The sequence below is a fragment of the Amblyomma maculatum genome, chromosome 4, assembly GCF_055883805.1.
Source record: "Amblyomma maculatum isolate TAMU_Amacu chromosome 4, ASM5588380v1, whole genome shotgun sequence".
Lineage (NCBI taxonomy): Eukaryota > Metazoa > Arthropoda > Arachnida > Ixodida > Ixodidae > Amblyomma > Amblyomma maculatum.
In genome coordinates this window covers 29,683,865-29,703,852 of record NC_139347.1, presented here as the reverse complement: position 1 = coordinate 29,703,852, position 19,988 = coordinate 29,683,865, and the positions used below count along the sequence as shown (strand labels likewise).

Genomic DNA, 19,988 nt, shown 5'->3' with positions numbered 1-19,988 from the left:
AGTGCGACATAGCACCCATGTGCTTGGTTTCGGGTGTCTGTGGAAAAAAGCCCCCCCGATTTCATCGCATTGCAGGGCTTAAGAAAACCAGTTCTACTTTACCTTCAAAACTCATATGGCATCATCTTGTGGATGAACTCCCCATTGAGAATAACTACCAAGCCGTGTTAAGTGAAAAGTTGATTAGTGAGTTTCAACTAATTAACTCAATAATATAAATAGGTCCTGCAATACATTATGCCAATTGCAGCTCAGAGTTTGTCCCTAAAAATGATTTTTATCCTATTTCAAACACAGTTTTTATGAATCTTTGAAAACTCACTGAAACATCTAGATAACCCTCCTTTCCCTTTAATAAAAACTTGTGACATTAAAGCAAAAATAATTTCTTAAGCCACAAGAAACCAGAGCAATGTGTCTGGTGCTATGGTGCATTCATGAAAACAGGTGGAATGAACAAGTGGCACCCATTAATTGCATTTTGTAATAAGTATTTTCTAAAAGTCATATAATGCTAACGCAGCTTCAAAGCTAAAGCAAGCACACTATCAGAAACTAGCGCCCACATTCCAATTTCTATCCCTCGAAGTGGTCATTGACTGACTATAGCAGCGAAGTAGATAAGGAGTCCAGCTGCACAAAATTCCAGTTGGGTGAAGCTGTCACGGTAGTGAGACATAAAGCATCACTAAAACAAGCTCAGTTTGGTTGTCTTTTGTGCAGCACGTCACTTGTGCTCAGAAGCACCAAGCAAAACCTTTCTTCTTTATGCGAATGAGCAATACTTTATTTTCCAACGAATGTCATCAGTATAATACGACGATCTTATTATGTTAGCATACAGCATTTCACCTTTAAGTGCGAGGTGCTTTCAGTTAAAAAAAGAAAGGCAGTTTACACAACTGTGGAAGTATTAAACTGCGGAAGTTCCTCCGCCAGGAGAACCCTGTTCTTCCCTCAATCCAATCGCAAAGCTTTTCCCTATACCTATATAGTACACGGCCAAGTTAAATGGGTGCTAATTGTAGCGACATTCCTATCAGAAAGCTGAATAGAACATTACATGCAGAACCTGAGAATGAACAGACACATCCAATGAAGCAAGGACTGACCAATCTGTGAGGCCTTTTCCACCAGGCAGACTCTGAGGTCTTTGCCCGCCTCTGTGGCCAACTGCCGCAGGCGAATGGCTGCCGACATCCCCGCTGGCCCACCACCCACAATGAGCACATCGGTCTCATCAGAAACACGGGACATGTCCACATCTGCAGAAAGGAGGGCAGTACACTGTTTGTTGGCTGACAGATCTGTTGGCAAGTACATTCAATGTCAACATGAATGCGACCTCATCAGACTTTAGCTAAGAAGATAAACATCCTTGCTAGAGGTCATAATTTTGAAAAATGTCTAGCAAAGCAATTTCAGAATAGCTAACTTTGTTGCTCTGTGCTTCACTGTTAATTTTTTGACAGTGATCATGACACTAGGAAAAATTTATTGTTTCTGGTAAGCTGGTAAAAAAGGGTTAACACAGATTGTGCTTCAAACAAAGAAATGGTGTCACATGTATTTGAACTTTGCTGATAAATAATATGCAGATGTAATTACTGCACCTTATCCAGAAATATATATATATATATATATATATATATATTTTTTTTTTTTTCTTGGTGGGGGGGAGATGGCTTAGAAGAAGGACAAAGACTTTCTGTCCTGCACATAGCAACGAATGACAGAAAAAGACAAGCTGCAAGAAGTGTAAACAGTTAACAAAGTATGTCTCCCTCTCAGACCAAAATAAATGTATAACACGGGTCCGGTAACGTCTCTGCTGTGTTCCACATGTGCTGTGTGTGGTGATATAGAATATTACGTCATGTGCTGTCCAGGGTACAGCGCAGAAAAGAGTGTTGTTCGCTTCCCTCAAGAAAACATGAGTCCCTCACAGTTAGTTTCAGGACATTGTCTACACGTGCAGAAACGAGCCTTGCGGAAAGGAGGTTTCATGCCTTCTTTTAACTTTCCTGCAGGACTCGGATCTGTAATCCAGATGGTGACAGAAGTAGTGGCTATTATCTATTATGTCTGCTTATTTATGACTGACTTGCGAACACTATTTATTATTTAAGTAACGCTACAGTGAAGCAATTGCCAGCAGAAACCGCAAGGCTAATTCCACCTGTAGTCAGCAACAACCTTAACCTCAATGCCAAAATAAATACAGACAAGATAAGGTGCAACTGCAATGGGCACTTGAAAGAATGCAGCTTTCACTAGAGCTTTTATACTTAAATTTTTAAAATCCAGTCCTTTCAATACCTCCTGCAAACTGCCAAATAACTGCAGCTAAATGTACAGATGCCGACATAAGTAAACGGAGCACACTTTTCTGTTCAAATTAAAATTACGCTGTCTGCACCGTAGATAAGAAAGGGCACTGGCATCTACTACCAGTTCGCATATACCATTACTGCCAGTTTCAATTATGCAAAGCGTGAAAAACGTTAGAAGGAAATAGAGTGCTCCATTTACTTTTGTCCGCACCGGTACGTTGATGCTGCATCAAACAATGAACAAGTATATATAGATTCTGCTAGCTTTACCACAAACATTACAGCTCTCACTGTGAATATGAGGCTCTTTTAGCTCATTTCTTCATTTTGTAAATTCTCCATGAAAACTGGTTCCACAACCAACTACACATAATGAATAGGAAAATGAAAGAGTGCTGCTAAGTATTCTGGTGCGCTGTGTTAACGGAGAGCTAGAATATTAAAACTCAACCTATCCTTATTTTTATCCATGCTTACATGCAAACATAGAAATGCACCAAGGGAATTGACAAGTGCATGCTCATATGGAAGTGTACATCCATATTAAACTTTTGCACACAATAAAGCAATACAAAGGTCACTGTAATGAAAGTTTCTATTATACAATTATTATGTCAACTGTTAGTTGTGCCACCTAGCAGTTTCCAGGCATATATAGTATTATAATTACCAATTGGCTTGATTAGATTTCTCAGCAACCCACACATATTTATTTGCAGTACTTGCCTTTCCACCGAGAATCAGTTTCCCTGGGTATGACTGTGTAATGAGTCGTAATTTTAGGGTGCTCATGGTGGCACCAGCGAAGGCCATGGATCACGACGGCTCCCCTTCCTGCAGTAAAATAAAACTAGGTATCAACGTAACTGACACAGTGTTAGCAGGCACTCTGTGGCTGCAGTGTTAGTTCTTTGTCACTTGATGCGACTGGACGCAGCTTCTGATGAGCAGGGAGTCTTACACAAAAAGCCGCATATCTGTCGTGTCCATCAGATGCTGCTGTCTCACAACTATATGTCTGTTCGAGGCTTCTTTTTAATGTTTCCTGCATTTTGAATCAGCTCCTGTTACATTTCATCATTAATTACATATGCAAATGCAATAGGCATTGTGTGCCTTTACACACCACCACATACCACTTGTACTGAGACTGTCTTGCAATAAGGCGCCGAGCCACTCACATAGGCACCTATGCACATGTTGGTTGACGATTAGACTTCATCAGACTGATGGTCAATACAGGCTGTGACTAGCACTTCTCTGCCAGGTCTCATAAAGATTGGCCCCGGGGTGGCGCAGCGGTTACGGTGCTCGACTACTGTTCCCAAGGATGCGGGATCGAATTCCAGCCTCGGCAGCCACTTTTTGATGAGGCAAAAAGCTAGGCACCCTTGTGCTGTGCGATGTCAGTGCATGTTAAAGAACCCCAGGTGGTCGAAATTTCCGGAGTCATCCATTACGACGTCTCTCATAGCCTGAGTCGCTTTGGGACGCTAAACCCCACAAACCAAACCAAACCAAAGATTGGCCCACACTTGTGCAACATTTTGGGGGTGCACAGACCAGAAACCGCTTAAATGACCATGAGGATAGGTGGTGGTGGTGGTGAGGAAACTTTATTCTAGCGGATACAGACAGCGACACCAATGGCCGCCCCCCACCTAAACGACGGCCACTATCCCTCAGGCAGCGGCAGCGTTTTCAGCCTGCTGGATGAGCTTTATCTGTGTCCCCGCGTCGTGGCTGAGCAGTAGAGACTCCCAGTGATCAGAGTAGCGTACGAAGTGGCTTGCAGGTAGGGACTGTGGGCATTTGCAGATCATATGATTTAGATCAGCTTTGGCACCACAATTTTTGCATTTGTCTGAAGAGAGTTCTTCCTAATATAGGCAACATAACTGGGGATTTGGATAGGTATTTGTTTGAAATTTACGCCATGCTTTGGCCTGGCGGTTGGAAAGTGTTTCGTCTGCAGGGAGGAATCTGAGTCTGGCAAATCTGTAATGCTGCAGAATTTCTCTATAAAAAACCAGCCTGTCCTTGCCGGAGTTTATAGTGGGTGGGCTGCATGACCAAGCTCAGCGGGACAGCTCTCGAATGAGGATAGGTACTATTCTTCATATGTGTGTGTGTGCTTAAGGCAAGGCAAGTATTTTATCAAAGCAGTTGTGAAAATACACTTCAAACTAATTGCATCTCCTATTCCAATTTTATTCTTTTTTTTCTTCCCTCTCCTCTCACCTCCGTCTATCCTCTACACTCGCTAGGAACTGACAGACAGCAGTAAAGCCTTCCAATGCTGACACGCACAAAACAAAATTAAACAACTGTTGGCAATATGCGTACGTGTATTTAACTTCTTTTTTTAATGTTTATATACATCATCGCAGACATATTAGGTAAGTATCAGCTGGCCACATATATAAGTATGCATGCGGCTAAAGAAAACTGTCATAGCATTACTGCTGGCAAGGTGCGCTGATGCCGGGTGCTATCCAGGTTCGAAACCGGCGGATGCAAAGGATAAGATGCCGCCTCACGTTCCCAGTCAACACCAATGTGCTCGATAAGAAGAAATAACGCTCAAGGCCTCCGCCCTAATTTAAGACTGCAAAACATGCTCTACGCGGTTCATGTAGACGTACATCAAATTTATACCTCGCGGGCGACTTTGCCCTTCAATCCCTCCTGTTGACATATGATCGCGGAAGCTCGTCGCTCAGACCGCGACGATAATGTACGCACATGGTAACCTTGACACCGCTTCCTGGACGCATTAAGATTCTCATAGTCGCGAAACAAACCTTGCCAATTCAAAGATATCCAACTGTATCAAATTCTTGAGTTACCCTTCGCTGGTAAGTTTACTAACCCAACGTAAACAGAACCAACGAGAGATCGCGGAAAGTGCTGAACATCGATTTTAAATCTCTTTTGGACAATAGCAGCTCGAAGCTCATTCAAACGAGCAAATTGCTACTATCCTAATAGATTATGCATTCCTTCATAAACGAACATGAGATGGATCAAAGAAACCTTACGGAGCACAGCTGATCGCAATTTTGTGCAGGTCGCCATGAGCCATGCCTTGAATTAAATTCGACAATAGGGGCCGCCAGCAACCAGAGGATGATTGAGAAAGTAGTGCGGTATTTTGTAATATTGTAAGCGTGCAACGCAAGAACAAAACAAAGATATGTTTTACTTAAAATATTTTTTTGCTAAACGTATCACCGATCACGGAGCAAACCCATCGAGCTCTGAAGAAACAACGATTTGTGACGAGTGTGAGAGGGGTGGGAGTCCTGTAGGTGAGTGGTGGTTAACAGGGCAAAGTGAGGCTAGGGGTGGTGTTTATTTCTCTGGACCTATTGCGCGTTGCAGGTCGGCGGCCGTGCTAGCCGTGCTGCGCAGTTAATTTTCCGTTTCCAAGAAAGGCTACAGCCGGTAAGCTAACTTTCATAGTTACCTTCTTTTAGCCGTTCCGTCACTTCAGGCATTGCCCGCACGCTGATGAACTGTGTGTGCTAAGCGCCTCCTCGCCTCTTTTACCCGCCTGGCCGCGTCTTTACAAAACGCTTAATCTCAGGGGTGTTTTCTGCTCTTTGATATGGGGTTATCTGTTAAGCATGAGCTCATTTGTTGCAGTCACATTTGTCAAGTGATTATTTGCATTACGGTTATTATGTGAAGCTTCCAGAACGATAACTGGAAGAAGACAATCAAGGTCATCGGGGGTGCACATGCCGGCTCATGGCTGATGTGGGGACACTTTCTGCAGTGTGTAATAAACTTGTATTTCTATTTCTATCACGTATTTCTCGCTATCGTATTAAGCAGCAGCGATAGAGAGCTTTGTCCTTGTGACACAGCGCGATACACTACTACTAGTCGCTGTTCTGTGCATAGTGAAATGATTGAATCAGTTTCCCGAGCTACAAGTGTCGGCATTTAACCGATGTAGCTAAACGGAATGGAACGTGATTGGAAAGGTATCGAGAAACAACGGTTCAGTGTGTGCACTAAATCGCTCGTTTCGTTTTGCCCAAGCTTCAGCACCTGTGACATGATAGTCGCGGTTTTTCCTAATGTGTTCCTCTTGGCGTCTTTCAGATTCTTGAAAAAAAAAAAAAAAAAAAAAAAAAAAATGGGTCTTCATTTCGGCAGTCTCTACAAACTGCGAGGAATTGTTATGTATAGACTGTCTCCATACGAGCAGCGTGCGTTCGCTGGTCTGTTTAAGCAAGGTATCCCGAACACATTTCGGAGGACAATGGACCAGTTCCCCTACGTCGTTCCACGTAAGTTTTAGCACTGGCACAAATTCGGCCGTAATTCTGCCGAATTACGCTACGCTTACATCACGAAAACTGTCACAAACAGATCGGCTAGCCTCACTCCTATTAGTCGATTCTTACCGGTAAACCTGTCGGCCAACAAGAGGGGCAAATTGACATGTTTGTCAGTTCTTGTGATCCGAGCGTATCCTAATTCGGTTGCTGGTGGTCACTGTCACAGTCGGCACTGTGCCATTTGTGCAAGTTCACTCTCTCTACTGTTCTACCTTGTAGTAAGCAACACGCAAGGAACTCCTTTTGACACTGTGTTAACCAGATTGCTTGCATGTGGCATGCAGTTTGTGAAGTGCAAAAGAAAAATATCTTCGAGAGGGCGGTAACACTGCAAGCTTGAGTTGTACATCATTTAGAGAGAAAAAAAAAAAAAAAAAAAAAAAAAAAAAAGATTGCAAGTCTGTTATCACCTTTTATGTTTTTAAAAATTTTGATTTAAAAAAAATCTGTTATGGCAATTTCTACTGGTTGCTCCAAGCAGGCGGGGATGATGATGATATCGAATTTGACTGGTCGACCAAGATAGATTGCGAGTATTCTGCTGGTCATTTGGAGAAACTCTGGGTGCTCCAGATTTTTACTGTTTTTAGGGGTTTCAGAGATATTGGCAGAAGACACTTGGCATCACCGTTCTTTTTTTTTTTTTTTGCAAGTGTATGTCGAAGTGCGTCTATCGAAAAACAACTACAGCATTAAAACTGTGCGAAAGCAAGTTGTAGAGTACTGAACTCTCACCTATATTTGAATCGCAACATATTTTGGCGCTAGGATGCGACTTCAACTTCTGGAACTGGCCCACCATTACTTCCGCCTTGCACTCGTCATGTTCCACCGGTCGACGTAGATTGATCCGGTCTGTAAGAGTTTAGGTTGCTCTGTTCCGATTCGAGCGCCCAGCTGCAATCAGCCTGCGGAAATCGTCATTAGTCATGTGAAGGGCATGTTCAGAGGACAATGAACTATGTTAACCAGTCAAAACGTATATTTAAAAAAATGCTGCTAAGCTTTGAAATGGCTCAAATTATTTGTTTAAGGTGAGCAGTCATCACTGTCTTCTCTAGCATGTGAATATGCAAATGGCTCAGCATAAAGCAGCTTGTGCACCAACTTGGATCTTCACATTGCTCTTAGTTTTCTGCGAGTTATACCAACAAACCGAAAACAATGTCATTTTAGGTGGACTCATTTCTATTGAACTGTCGTATCAAAACTCAGCCATGATTTTTTAATATCCTAGGTCACTGCATGCCTCGAAGTGTAAGGGGAAAGCATACAAAGTTTTGCTCAGATATATACATTTTTTTTATGAAGTGCTAGCATAACGTGAAACATGAAAAAATCAAGCTTTGAGAAAAACGAAAGTTTTGCAGTTTCCCTGGTGGCTTGTATGCTGAGGCATATGAGGCTGAAACCCATCAGGCTAAAGGTCTATTCATATTCACACTTGCGATTAAATGAGGTCGTGCGACGAGGAGAGGAGCTCGCCACTGCCGATGTTCACACTTGCGACTGTCGCCTTCTCGAGAAACGAGTTGGGAGTAGGAAAGCTGCAGGGCGATGACAGCGAACGTCAGTAGCAGCTGCTTGCCAGATACTTCAGCTTTTTCAGGCGAGAACGCCGATGACAAATAGACGGTGTCAATCACCATGGTATCAATATAAAATGTTGCGCCTGCGTGAAAAACCCATTTCTCAAAAGTTCATTATACTTACCGGATAGTCCGAATATTTTTCCAATCTCCTCCCAGGCCATATCCTTCTCCCTGCCTTTGAATACCGGGTGCCGTTTGTTGAAAAGGTAGGGGTATTCTTTAATTGCATTGAAAAGGGGCTCGATCGAGTACTCCGGGACCTCGCTGATTGGTGAAATGGTTTGCGACTAGTAGTCGCGTGACTAGAAATTCGAGTAGTGCCCGATCGGCCTGCGGCAGTCGCTTTTCGACCGATGCGACCATTTACGACTGTTGCTTTTCGACCAAACCGGTCGTGCGACCGCTGCTAGTCGCAAGTGTGAACGGGCCTTTAGTCTCTCTATACACGACTTTACAAAGGGGTGAAGGGTGCTGCCATATTGGTGAGCTGGGCTGCTTTTGTAGCAAAGGAAAGTGCTGACAACTTCCCTCCCTTAACAGTCCAGTTAAACCGGTTTCTCCAAGGGTTGTAAAATGGTCTATACCTTTTGAGAGTTCTTTTGCTTGTTTTGCATGTCATTTTTTTTTTCACATTTGTTTCTCATTATTATTTTACTGTTGATCTGCCTTTGTCTCAGGTTGATAGCCCCTGTCGACGTAAGCTTCTTCGGTGTGGTAGACAGGTTTGACTGCGACTTGCCTCAGTGTATCTCTGTACCTCTGTTCTTATCGTTGGAGTGACACCAGCATCTTAAGGGAAGTTCAAACAAAAGAATGGACGAGCTCATATGAATATCTTTAGGAATTCGCTCCCAAACCATTCTTTTAAAACACTTCACATTTTGGGGTTTTCCCTGCCGGCACTTGTTTAAATGTTCATTTAAACAAAAATCACTGTACACTGGCTTCGCTTTGTTGGGGGTGTCATATGGAAGGCCAGAGAGACCTATGAAATGATAGAGACTTAATTATTTCTGCAACATATATTTCAATGCCAGGCACCAAAGACAAAAATTCAAACTTTGCAGGAAAAGTCTGTTTTCAGTGGTGGTACATATCTTAACTGATCACATGTTTGGATAGATTTTCACACTGAGTGACATTCAGCATTACTTTTGAGCTAAAGTCAGGTAGGTCGCTTTGATGAATCAGTGCAAAATAATTGAAGATCTGCTTTGTACGTGACGATGGTGGACCAAAAAAGGCTGTTGGCAACAGCTTTACTGGCAGTGACAGTATTACAAAAGCGTTCATACACGACACACAAAACTAAGAGCACGCATCAAACTTTCAGGGATGAGGAATAGCGCTTCCAGTGTAGCAGTTGAGAAACTGCCTCTTTTGTACTACTCTATATGATGTGGACCTCTTCAGTATTCTTGCCACTTCAGTGAAGAGCATGACCAAAACGTAGTATAGAACAGAATATTCAGCTAAATTTCACCGCTGTGTGAATGAAATTTGAGTAAACAAGCTTGCGGTTTAGACGGAACAGTTTTCTTGAATTGTTTTGAAGCGAGAGCTTCACTACGCCAGGTAGTTTGATCCGTCTGGTATGCACGGTTTTCACCTTGAGGGAGATTTAGAAGTTAGATTTCTGTGTTAAGCCTGGTGGTTGCCGTGTGGTTTTGGGCATAGTCACTTAGGCCACCAAGTGGCCCGTGACCACTGGCAAGGTCAAGGTCACGTAAGGTGAGATCAGTGTGCCATGGAAGTAGAGGACATAGCCACGTAGGCCAAGTCGCCCGTGAACACTGTCAAGGTCACGTGAGGTGATGTTGACGTGAGGTGAGTGTGACGTGGAAGTAGAGGGGCTGGAGGGGCTATATGTGTATGAATAGGAGCCCCCGGGCTCCTGCCTGGTTTACAACACTCTGCGAGATGGGGGACGAACACCCTGCTACAGTAGCGCGTTGGAATGAGGCCCTGAAAAGGCGGTGTGCCGAAGTGACTGATGAAGAATGGGCTTTACGTTTGGAGAAACGCGCAATCCATGCTTGGCAATGAGCGTAGCCATGTGCATGAAGGGTTCGCTTCCCTTCAGGGTTAACCAAAGTTAAACCACCAGCTAAAATTTTTTCTGTCACCGACACAACGCTCAGTAGGTGATTAACAAGAGCAACTTTTTCTAGAGACTGGTGGCACAATAAAGAAGGCACAAGAGCAAAATCGACACATGCTTGCTCTTTCTTGTTCTGTCATCGTCATTTGCCACTGTGCTGTAGCTAAATGCACCACCTAACAGTCCATTATTCTGAACAATACTGTAAAACCTTGTTGATATGTTTTTTAAAAATGCAGAAAAAAAAACTTCTTTATCTGGAAAAGCGTATCATCCCAACTCCCTGGTTTTGAGAAATTTAACTGCTGAATGAGGTGCAAAGGCATTTAAAATTGGGGCATTCACTGAATAAAAGTGTAGATTATCATTTATAAACATCAAGTATGCACAAGTCCTTTCTTAGCTTTCGCTGAATTCAGGCCGTATTTGTGTTGTCCTAAGAACAGAAGAGATTTAATTACAAATCGGGTTCATAGAAGGCAATGACGAGCTGGGATTGTTTCCTTGGTTGTTTCCGGATGCTTTGGCCCCTTACACCACTGGCATGTGAAGAAGCCATAGCAGTGGCTTACAGTCGCCGCATTTTTGCTTGTGCTGCGTCCCCCAGACCCGGCCCTCTCGTATGCAGGTGAATAATTGCAGTTATCAAATGGTTCACCCCTGTGCCCTAAGACACCGCAAAGAAGCCACCGCATTTCTCCTCATAAAGTCATGTTTCCGCGGGAACACACACGGAAACATGCGCCAACGTCTGCAAACACGCACCAATGTCTTTACGCCAACGTAAAGACGTTGGCTCATTGGCTTTCTTTGATGCTTTGCCCCTTTGCCCCGAGGCACCGCAGGAAAGCAACTGTGGCGGGTGAGCGTTGCTGGTCACATTTTCATGTCGCGAGTGCTCGTTAGCACATGTCCGGTTGATCGCAAAATTTATTATACGACCACAGGTTTTCGAAATTTCGAACATAGTAACCGGGAAATTTTGTTGTCTGCGAACATATTAACCAAGACAAAAATAGCATAACTCTATGAGAGATGCAATTTTGAGCGTATGAAACGGGAAATCGTATGAACTGGGATCGTGTCAACGAGATTATATTGTACATGCATCTCCAGTTTGACTGTCCGCTTTATGAATTTTAGTGCTGCTAAGCCGGTGCTCTGCCTATATTTCAGTGCAAAGCTTTTTATGCCATGTTGAGTTTCAGGCCTCATTAATTTCATCGCAAAATGGGGCTTATTCAGGCCCTTTGGAACATGTTAAATGATTAATGAGCACTCTGACAGGACAGACCTAGACAACATCTATTGCTACTCCTGCTGTGTCCTGTTTATGTGCTGTTCTTATAGTGTTCTGCTTGAAAGGAAAGGAAACGAAACTACAGGGCAGACACGTTCTAGCGCATATGAACGAGGACGAGAGAGACGTAGACAACACGAGCGCTAACTTTCAACTGATGATTTATTGACACCATTGCACATTAAATACAACCTGCATCATGACGTCACCCGACATAAACGCCGACATCACGTGGCCCCGGACAAAAAATTTAACTCTTTGGCCGTCAAAAAAACAGATGGTGTGCTGACACAGGATGCACCCGCTTTTATAATCAGATCTGCCTCGACTACTTCCCTGACATCTTTACACACATGTTTGGCTACTATCTTGCACGCGCTAAAAAATGGTTTGCACGCTTTTCTATTCTTTTCAGCACAATCGTGACAATGCACAGATAGATTACCATCCCTGTAGTTGCCCACGTTCCTCCTGTGCTCCAATAATCTCTCATTGACACATCGGCCAGTTTGGCCGATGTACCTCGAGCCACATGACAGGGGAATCTCATACACCACCCCGGACGAACAAGCTACAAAGGGTTCTCGATGTCTAATTGTGCACTGCTGTTTTGGCCTTGAAAAAGGGTTGGTCATTTTCACAAGTCTTCCTAGCTTCTCGGGAGCCGATAGCACCACTCTGACGTTGCTGCGTTTCGCTATCTTTTTTAGGCGATGCGAGGTGTTATGCAAATAGGGAATTACCACTGTTCTTTTTTCATTTCCATCGCTCAGTCTTTGTTTTTTCTTTGTTTTTCCTAGCATCCCTTCTGAAACAGATACAATGAGGCTGGTAGGGTATCCCGCTGACACAAGACGCGTTACTTGCCTTTGAAAGCCATGGGACATCGAATGGCAACAGGATTTTTTCAGGGAATTATTTAAGCACTGCTTGACTATTGCTCTCTTGACAAGTTTAGAATGTGATGAGTGAAACGGTAGTAGGGGTTTGTTAGCCATTGGATGATACTCCCAACAAACGCGTTTCTCAGTGAGGGTTAGCTTCAGATCTAAAAATTGTAGGACACCATCCTTTGGAATTTCATGCGTCATTTCCAAAGGATTAAAACACTCGTGAAAAAGGGCTAAAAGCTGACTTACAGTAGTCGAAAAATCCTCGCATCGCCTAAAAAAGATAGCGAAACGCAGCAACGTCAGAGTGGTGCTATTGGCTCCCGAGAAGCTAGGAAGACTTGTGAAAATGACCAACCCTTTTTCAAGGCCAAAACAGGAGTGCACAATTAGACATCGAGAACCCTTTGTAGCTTGTTCGTCCGGGGTGGTGTATGAGATTCCCCTGTCATGTGGCTCGAGGTACATCGGCCAAACTGGCCGATGTGTCAATGAGAGATTATTGGAGCACAGGAGGAACGTGGGCAACTACAGGGATGGTAATCTATCTGTGCATTGTCATGATTGTGCTGAAAAGAATAGAAAAGCGTGCAAACCATTTTTTAGCGCGTGCAAGATAGTAGCCAAACGTGTGTAAAGATGTCAGGGAAGTAATCGAGGCAGATCTGATTATAAAAGCGGGTGCATCCTGTGTCAGCACACCATTTTGACGGCCAAAGAGTTAAATTTTTTGTCCGGGCTAAAACCATTTTTTAGCGCGTGCAAGATAGTAGCCAAACATGTGTGTAAAGATGTCAGGGAAGTAATTGAGGCAGATCTGATTATAAAAGCGGGTGCATCCTGTGTCAGCACACCATCTGTTTTTTTTGACGGCCAAAGAGTTAAATTTTTTGTCCGGGGCCACGTGATGTCGGCGTTTATGTCGGGTGACGTCATGATGCAGGTTGTATTTAATGTGCAATGGTGTCAATAAATCATCAGTTGAAAGTTAGCGCTCGTGTTGTCTACATCTCTCTCGTCCTCGTTCATATGCGCTAGAACGTGTCTGCAATGCACCAACTCGCCCAACAATCTGTGCTCTTGAAACTACAGGGGCAGGCTAAAATTTCTGCCCAAGCTGACAGCCCTTTTCAGCATCATAGGCGTGCGTGGAGAACATACAGGTGCCCACAAAGGTTTTCCGAACGCTAAAAAAAAAAATAATAATAATAAAAAAAAAGAGCAGAATTCCTTTGCACCCAGACATGCTGCCAGGAATTGAGAGCTGGATTATGCAAGTCGTGACTATTATTGACCACACCAGGCCAGTTGTGGTTGCATGGTTAGATTACCTAGAAATTAGTTTTTGTTGTGATTTCCATGTTCCGAAAACTTTATTTAGGCACATCTATGTCCAGCTGCCTTCACCATCTTACTGATTGTATCTTTTAGTGTGTTCAGTAGGTGTTCAGTAGTGTTGTCTTCTACATTGTGTGTAGGTTGTGTATCAAATTAGCCATGGCATCTCCGCAAACCAAATGCAATATATGGATGACATTGCTTATATCATATGTGTATTACAGCAGAAACCCTTTAATAAAGTCGCTGGGACCGGCAGTTATAAGATTTTTTGTTTACACTATGTGGAAATATCCCTTAATCATGAAGGCAACGTGGCTATGAATAAGACAGAGTTTGATTTCATGTGAAAACCAAAGCCTTGCATGAACAAGGCTTCATCTTCCACTGTTTCTGTCATTTAAAAGGCAATAGATCAGAAATGCATGCGGTAGCCAAGCGCTGCAAAACACTACGCCGCTCCTATAGTTCTTGTCACCACTGCCTTGTGTTGCGAATGTTTGGCCGTTCTCCCCTTCCCTACTTCTCGCTACATTTTTACTTTCTTTTACTTTCTGAACACCGCCGTCTTTCAATGTTTGTAATGCACTTTTTTTCCCTATGCGTAGCATGCTTTCCCTCATGGCTCCAAGGCGTACGTAAAGCTGGCTTCTCCCGAGTGCTGCCAAGTTCGGTAGTAAAGCTATTTAAAAAAAAAAAACTGTTTTTATTGCAAAGGCAATACTACGCCAGGTCTAACCGCCTGTCATTGTGTGCCGTGTTCGTGTCCGTGGTCCCTCGTAAGAAAATCAGCCTGCCATGGTATTTGAATTCACGTTACCCTTATGCCGCGGGCAGGAGCTGCCAACTCGGGTCACTCCTTTCATACGGGAGAGTGATATCAGAATCAGCCTGCCAGAACCGTTTGCATTCTCATTACCCCCTGCGACACGCAGGCATGTAAGGAAATAATGTAGCAGGGAAAAGAAGCTTCCGCCATTGCTTTTGCAATTCAACTAGGGTTAACCAGAGCTAAACAACAACTTTTTTGTTTTCGGAAAAAAAATAAAACTGCTTCGCGATTTTAGGTAGTGCGTATGCACCGATATTTCATGGGTAGCCGTCGTTGCGGCCAGACGCACTTTACTATAATTGATTTTTGCCAAAAATGTTTTACTACAAAGGGAAGAAAATGTACATTCATCTATGGAAGATGAACTGGGACTTGAGTTTCATTTAACTATATCTGAGTTTGCTATAGTGGTGTTCTACTGTGTTGCCTTGAGCTACTTGTAGTTATTCTCCCTAGGTGCAATCTATTCTACTTACAGCATGGCAATGGCCTCATTTGAAGCATGTGGTGAACTTGTTACACGCTGGAAGCATGGTTTACTGATAGTTGTTTGTTGAAAGTGCTCTGTATAACAAATTGCAAAGCACTCTCTTATGAGGGCGAAGGAGTTCCTATTTGGCTCTTGTTATGATTGATTGCTACAAAGATTGAGGAGTATGTGTTTCTTGACTTTTTGATTGATCATTCAAGCAATAAGAATGGCACAGTAAATGCAGAAAAATGGATGCACAGACACCACATGCATTGTCTTTTTCTCGTTCATCTCGCTCTTTTCCATTTTTTATTGAATGAGTATCTTGAGCATTGCCCTTATATACGAGAAATGCAAGGCTCAGTCCCCAGTTTAGCAAGGTACCCACTGGTTTTACTTGACCGCATGCTTAGCTTCTGTGGGCGAAACATTCAGAAAACGGAGCTTCGACGCTACCTTGTGTAGATCACAGCACCTTTTGCCATGCCACTTCGGGGCGGGGCCAGAGCTGCCCTCCCACTATTAAAATTCATAATTGTTGCCTTGTTATTTTGAGCCTGCCCTGCCACTCCTGTTGGTTGGGTACATAGTGCGGTACATAGTGCACAATGAGGAAAGTAGGAGGCAAGAAATTTCCATACCATTCCCTAGTTTGTTGACAGATAGCAGTTTAGGGGTACACTTGGGGGAATAGTCGCGTAGAAACTTGTCAGGGCAGTGTTTCAAAAGGTGGCAGTATGGCATCGTTGAGAATTGCTGTGGAGGGGATTTTGGAGTTGGTGTCATTCTTAGTGTCGCTTTCCATAAATTGCAAGAATGCTGGGACTGATGCCGTGTGGGTTTCAAGGGGTGGGCAGTTGTGTTGGCTTCACAACAGTGTGATAAGCCTGATATAATGTCCACATTCAACATCGTCGTAGACACAGTTCCAGCAGTGGGCATTTCCAAGCCAACATCAGTCATTGTTCTTCCCTACTGTCACCAAAACATTACTTTCTTGAGCCCTAACCCAGACTCAGCCACTGTAGGTTATCTTTAGTGAACTACGCAAGAAGTGTCTGTGTGCTTGCTGGATGGCTGGCAGACATTACATTGTCACGCCAACAGGCAGCGCTGTCGTGCAAACAGGTCGTCAATGTGTGAACACTACACCCTGGCTCACATGGTGCACAAAAGAGTTATTAAGTGCACAATCAAGAGTGGCCACGGAGCATTGAAAGATGGCAGTGATATTAAAGATATTGAGTGGTATGAATTGAGCATCACAACAAACATGTCAAGGTAAACTCATTTTGACAAGAGAAGGATCATGCCCTTTGTGGTTATATAGGTGTCTAGTCGTACTTCTTTCGATAGAAAGGGGTGTGCAGGTTATATTGGGTGGGTTATGTGCACACTTACATGGTTCTTTTATTATACTTTACATCATGCGACAGCAGCCTCATCGCAGGGTCATGGGACATGACTGAGTGCTGGCTGGTCGGTGAAGTGAGTGATGTCACAAGACTTTGTAATACTTCGGTCTTAAGACATTTTCTAAGATCTTTACTGCAAAGGAGGTTTATTGCTGTAGAGGAGCGAAATCATAAAGGAGCAGTAGCGCAGCTACACGGCAAGCGCAAAGGAGATAATGACAATGACGATGATTCAGGTAACCTCCGTGAGCACTTCTGTCCACTGGCAAAATCACTTTAAATATATGAAACAGTTCCGCTAAAGTGTGGCAACACGAAATAAATAGTAAATTAGCGAACAAACACTGCCAAACAAAAAAATATTATAGCTCACAACAAAAAGGCAAGGAAAGAACACTGCACAAGGAGAAAAGCATGTGTATGTCGATGTGGCTGCTGAAAACTTTCGAAGCCTCTCAATGCTTCAAATTTTTAAAATTTGTTCTAATGTAGAATTAACCCCTGAATAGAATTAGGCTTAAATATAATATTCAAGGTTTGATTTGCATCAACGTTTCCGTTTCTCGAGCTTGCTCGCTGGCACGCATATTTGGGCTGCTCCTTTGCGCAGTTTGAAGTCACCTGGCAACCGCCTTTTCTTATATGGGCCTTTTCCGCAAAGGTCTCGAGCCTTTGCCGTGTACCTTAAGTCAACAACCTTTGGAGCAAAGAACCCTAATACCCAAGTCCTTAAAAGTGCCCGTGTGACAGGGGTATAACACAGCCAAGTTGGCAGGCACTTTGGCAAGAGGCAGTTGGCAGATTGCTGGTCAAGTGGCATGGCCGAGCATGGTGGTGGGCTTTGCGGCAGTTGGCAGCTGTGCTTGGTTGTGTGCAGATATGTAATATGTCTAGAGTTTAGACAGCTGGAACTAGAATAAATGCGCCTTGTGTCTCCGAAAGTGTTAAAGCAACCCCACGTGCCTGGGCTGGATCTACAACTTTCCCGAAGTGCTAATATAAAGCAAAACGTTGCAACAACCACATTGGGCTGCAGTGGCAAACGTGTAGCAGCAACATCGCAAGGTAATGGGACCACAGTGCAGAAATTCAAGTCTGTGAGTTGGATCCACAACCTTGTGGTTGTCTCTACAGCCATCGGTAGTGCAGACTCGCTGCCAAGTACTTCTGCTGCATGTTGTGCCATCACAGGAGTATCAGTAGCAGTAGAGTGATAACTTGGGCATCAGTGATAAAAGCATTTAGCAGCAATGTTAGTTTTAATGCTGTCACATTTCACTCTTAAGGTGACCGAATCATCCCCGTAATTTTTTAATGTTAAAGCATTTCTCGTCTCATGAGTGGCGTGGACAGAAATAGTGGCCAGAACATGTCTGCCATGAACTGCCAATAGAGAAAAACATTACCGTGACTCAGCTTGTGAAGTGAACATAGTCGCTTTCATGAAGTTTCATTGCCGCCGCTCCTCCATTTAACCTAGGCAAAATACACCTTATGCATATGTCATCTTGGCGAGCGAGGGCAGGGTCCACTAGGCAGCAGTGTAATGGCAGTACTCGCAATTCTTTCGTATTACTGCACCTGAGCACACTTAAGTGCACCCCTGGTATTTCTCTTTTTTGTCAACGAAATCAGGAAACTTCAGATGCACAGTATGTTATCTGTGCATTTATGGTGAATGAAAGGACACTTCCGTGACTTACCCTTGAGTAGCACTGCCAACTTTATGTACAGTAACCCATCAGTTTTGTGTTTTCTTCTGCAGCTTTCGTTGTGGGCTACCTTATCTACGACTGGGCGGAGAGGGAGCACAAGAAGTCTATGCGCAAGAACCCTGCTGACTTCGCTAATGACAAGTAAACCAGAACTGAAGCCATATTGATGTGTTATAGAGTGATTAAATGAATATATGCACCTCAACTTGTATTGCTTGCCTTTTATTTGACACTTGAGACCCATTGCAGGCAGGTGGCATTGGCTGAATATAAGTGTAGGAGCCAGCTTTCAGTGATGGCTGCTTCGAAAGAAAAAGTAATGGTAATATGTGCCCATGTAACTTGCACATAAAATATGTAACAGAGCACCTGTTGCATTAGTGTATTCTTTCTGAGCAGCCTTCTTGTGGAAGGTTTGTCTTCCTGATTTTGGTTTAGGAGTTGCACTGAAAAATATTTGAGAAGAAACTAAAGATTGCTTTTTTACTGGTCTTAATGACCGTGTGCATCAGTCTTGAATTCGTTAGTGAAAGTAAAGTACCAGTGCTTCTTGTCACCTTATATAAGTTTAAGAGAAGTTTCTTGTTGGCAATAATATATTTAAATGTAGAAAGCACGAAATTTTTAGTGTAATTTTGCTTTGAAAACTGTGAATATGGCATTAGTAAACTTAGATCACCACTTGGAACTTTCTACCACCCAGTAAGTAATTAGCACATAAGGGTTTTTTTTTTCCGTAGTTTGTTTCAGGTTGTCAAAATAAAGTTCCGTCATGAGTATGAGGTCACTTGATACACACAAAAACTGCAATATACTCGCTACTTTGTAGTTTCAAATCGTGCAGACTCAAGTTGTCACGATCTCTGTACAGGCTGTATAGTATAGTATGGTTGTTGAAACTATAAAGAGGGAGCTTTACATGGTCAGTTCTCAAACGGTATGGCAAGCCAACAAAAATTAACTGCGCACCGTTGCAGACGATACGCCGGTCATTTCCGGCGTCTGTGCGCAAGCCAGATTTCTAAATGCAGCAGGGTTTCGTCCGGTCAGTAATCTGACAAGCTCACTGGTTCCGCCTTACCGAGCCCGAGTAGCGACCCAGACGAATGGGGCCCCGGAATAAAGGACTCTAGTACTGTAAGAGGAGCGGCCTTAGAGGCGGTTTCCCAAGGGACCTCACTAAATGTAATAAATGCTTTTCACCATTACCACCTCACTCGACGAAACAGTAGCCTGATCGGGTTCGCACCTGTAGTCTCGGTCTCGGAGCAGAAGCGGATATTTGCAGAAAATTCTGCATGATACTCGATCGTGAAGTTTTCTACGATGCATATAGTTGGTTGAGCAAAACAGCCTCTTCGGGGTTCGCCTGGCTGAAATGTCTGGTGGCTAGAATGGGGGCTCTTGTAATAACGTTCAAATGGCTAGACGGGATAGTCGCCTTCTAGCACCAGCATACCAGCCCTAGCAGTCAGAGCTGCGGGGCGCGATAAAGTCTCCACCTCGGCGGGTTCGGGCCAGAGGGGACAAACACGAGAAGCATATCCGAAGCAGTTGCTGCGTCAGTAGTAAAGACAAATGAGCACTCGGAAGCAATGCTGTAGCGAAGGAACGTGGCCGCTCGCATACAAGGGTGAGATAAACCACA

The 19,988-nt window shown here is 43.6% G+C and overlaps 2 protein-coding genes across 3 annotated transcripts in view; one reads left to right on the top strand and one right to left on the bottom strand.

Moving 5' to 3' along the window:
• The window catches only part of Etf-QO (electron transfer flavoprotein-ubiquinone oxidoreductase), a 34,648-nt gene extending 29,160 nt beyond the window's left edge, over positions 1-5,488 (bottom strand). Inside the window, exons 1-3 of one of the 2 annotated variants that reach the window (XM_084600966.1) lie at positions 5,375-5,488; positions 3,060-3,167; positions 1,113-1,265 (exon numbers count right to left, since the gene is read on the bottom strand). In XM_084600966.1, coding sequence (XP_084457092.1) covers positions 1,113-1,265; positions 3,060-3,167; positions 5,375-5,411 — 298 coding nt within the window. In that variant the 5' untranslated portion in view covers positions 5,412-5,488. Of the gene's footprint in view, positions 1-1,112; positions 1,266-3,059; positions 3,168-5,205; positions 5,225-5,374 lie in introns of those variants that run through there. The other variant, XM_084600965.1, reaches the window with a different exon arrangement.
• A 174-nt stretch (positions 5,489-5,662) lies between these two features.
• Positions 5,663-18,545, top strand: UQCR-Q (Ubiquinol-cytochrome c reductase ubiquinone-binding protein). The gene is made up of 3 exons (XM_084600967.1): positions 5,663-5,780; positions 6,447-6,634; positions 18,391-18,545. Exons 2-3 carry the CDS (start codon positions 6,481-6,483, stop codon positions 18,483-18,485), a joined length of 249 nt encoding a protein of 82 aa, XP_084457093.1. The 5' UTR covers positions 5,663-5,780; positions 6,447-6,480; the 3' UTR covers positions 18,486-18,545.
• Positions 18,546-19,988: the final 1,443 nt, after the last annotated feature.

Bases quoted from the DNA above. Each gene is read 5' to 3' on its own strand.
- UQCR-Q (XM_084600967.1), top strand. From the start codon at position 6,481: ATGGGTCTTCATTTCGGCAGTCTCTACAAACTGCGAGGAATTGTTATG. The intron at 6,635-18,390 runs GTAAGTTTTAGC...TTTCTTCTGCAG, and splicing joins GTTCCCCTACGTCGTTCCAC to CTTTCGTTGTGGGCTACCTT.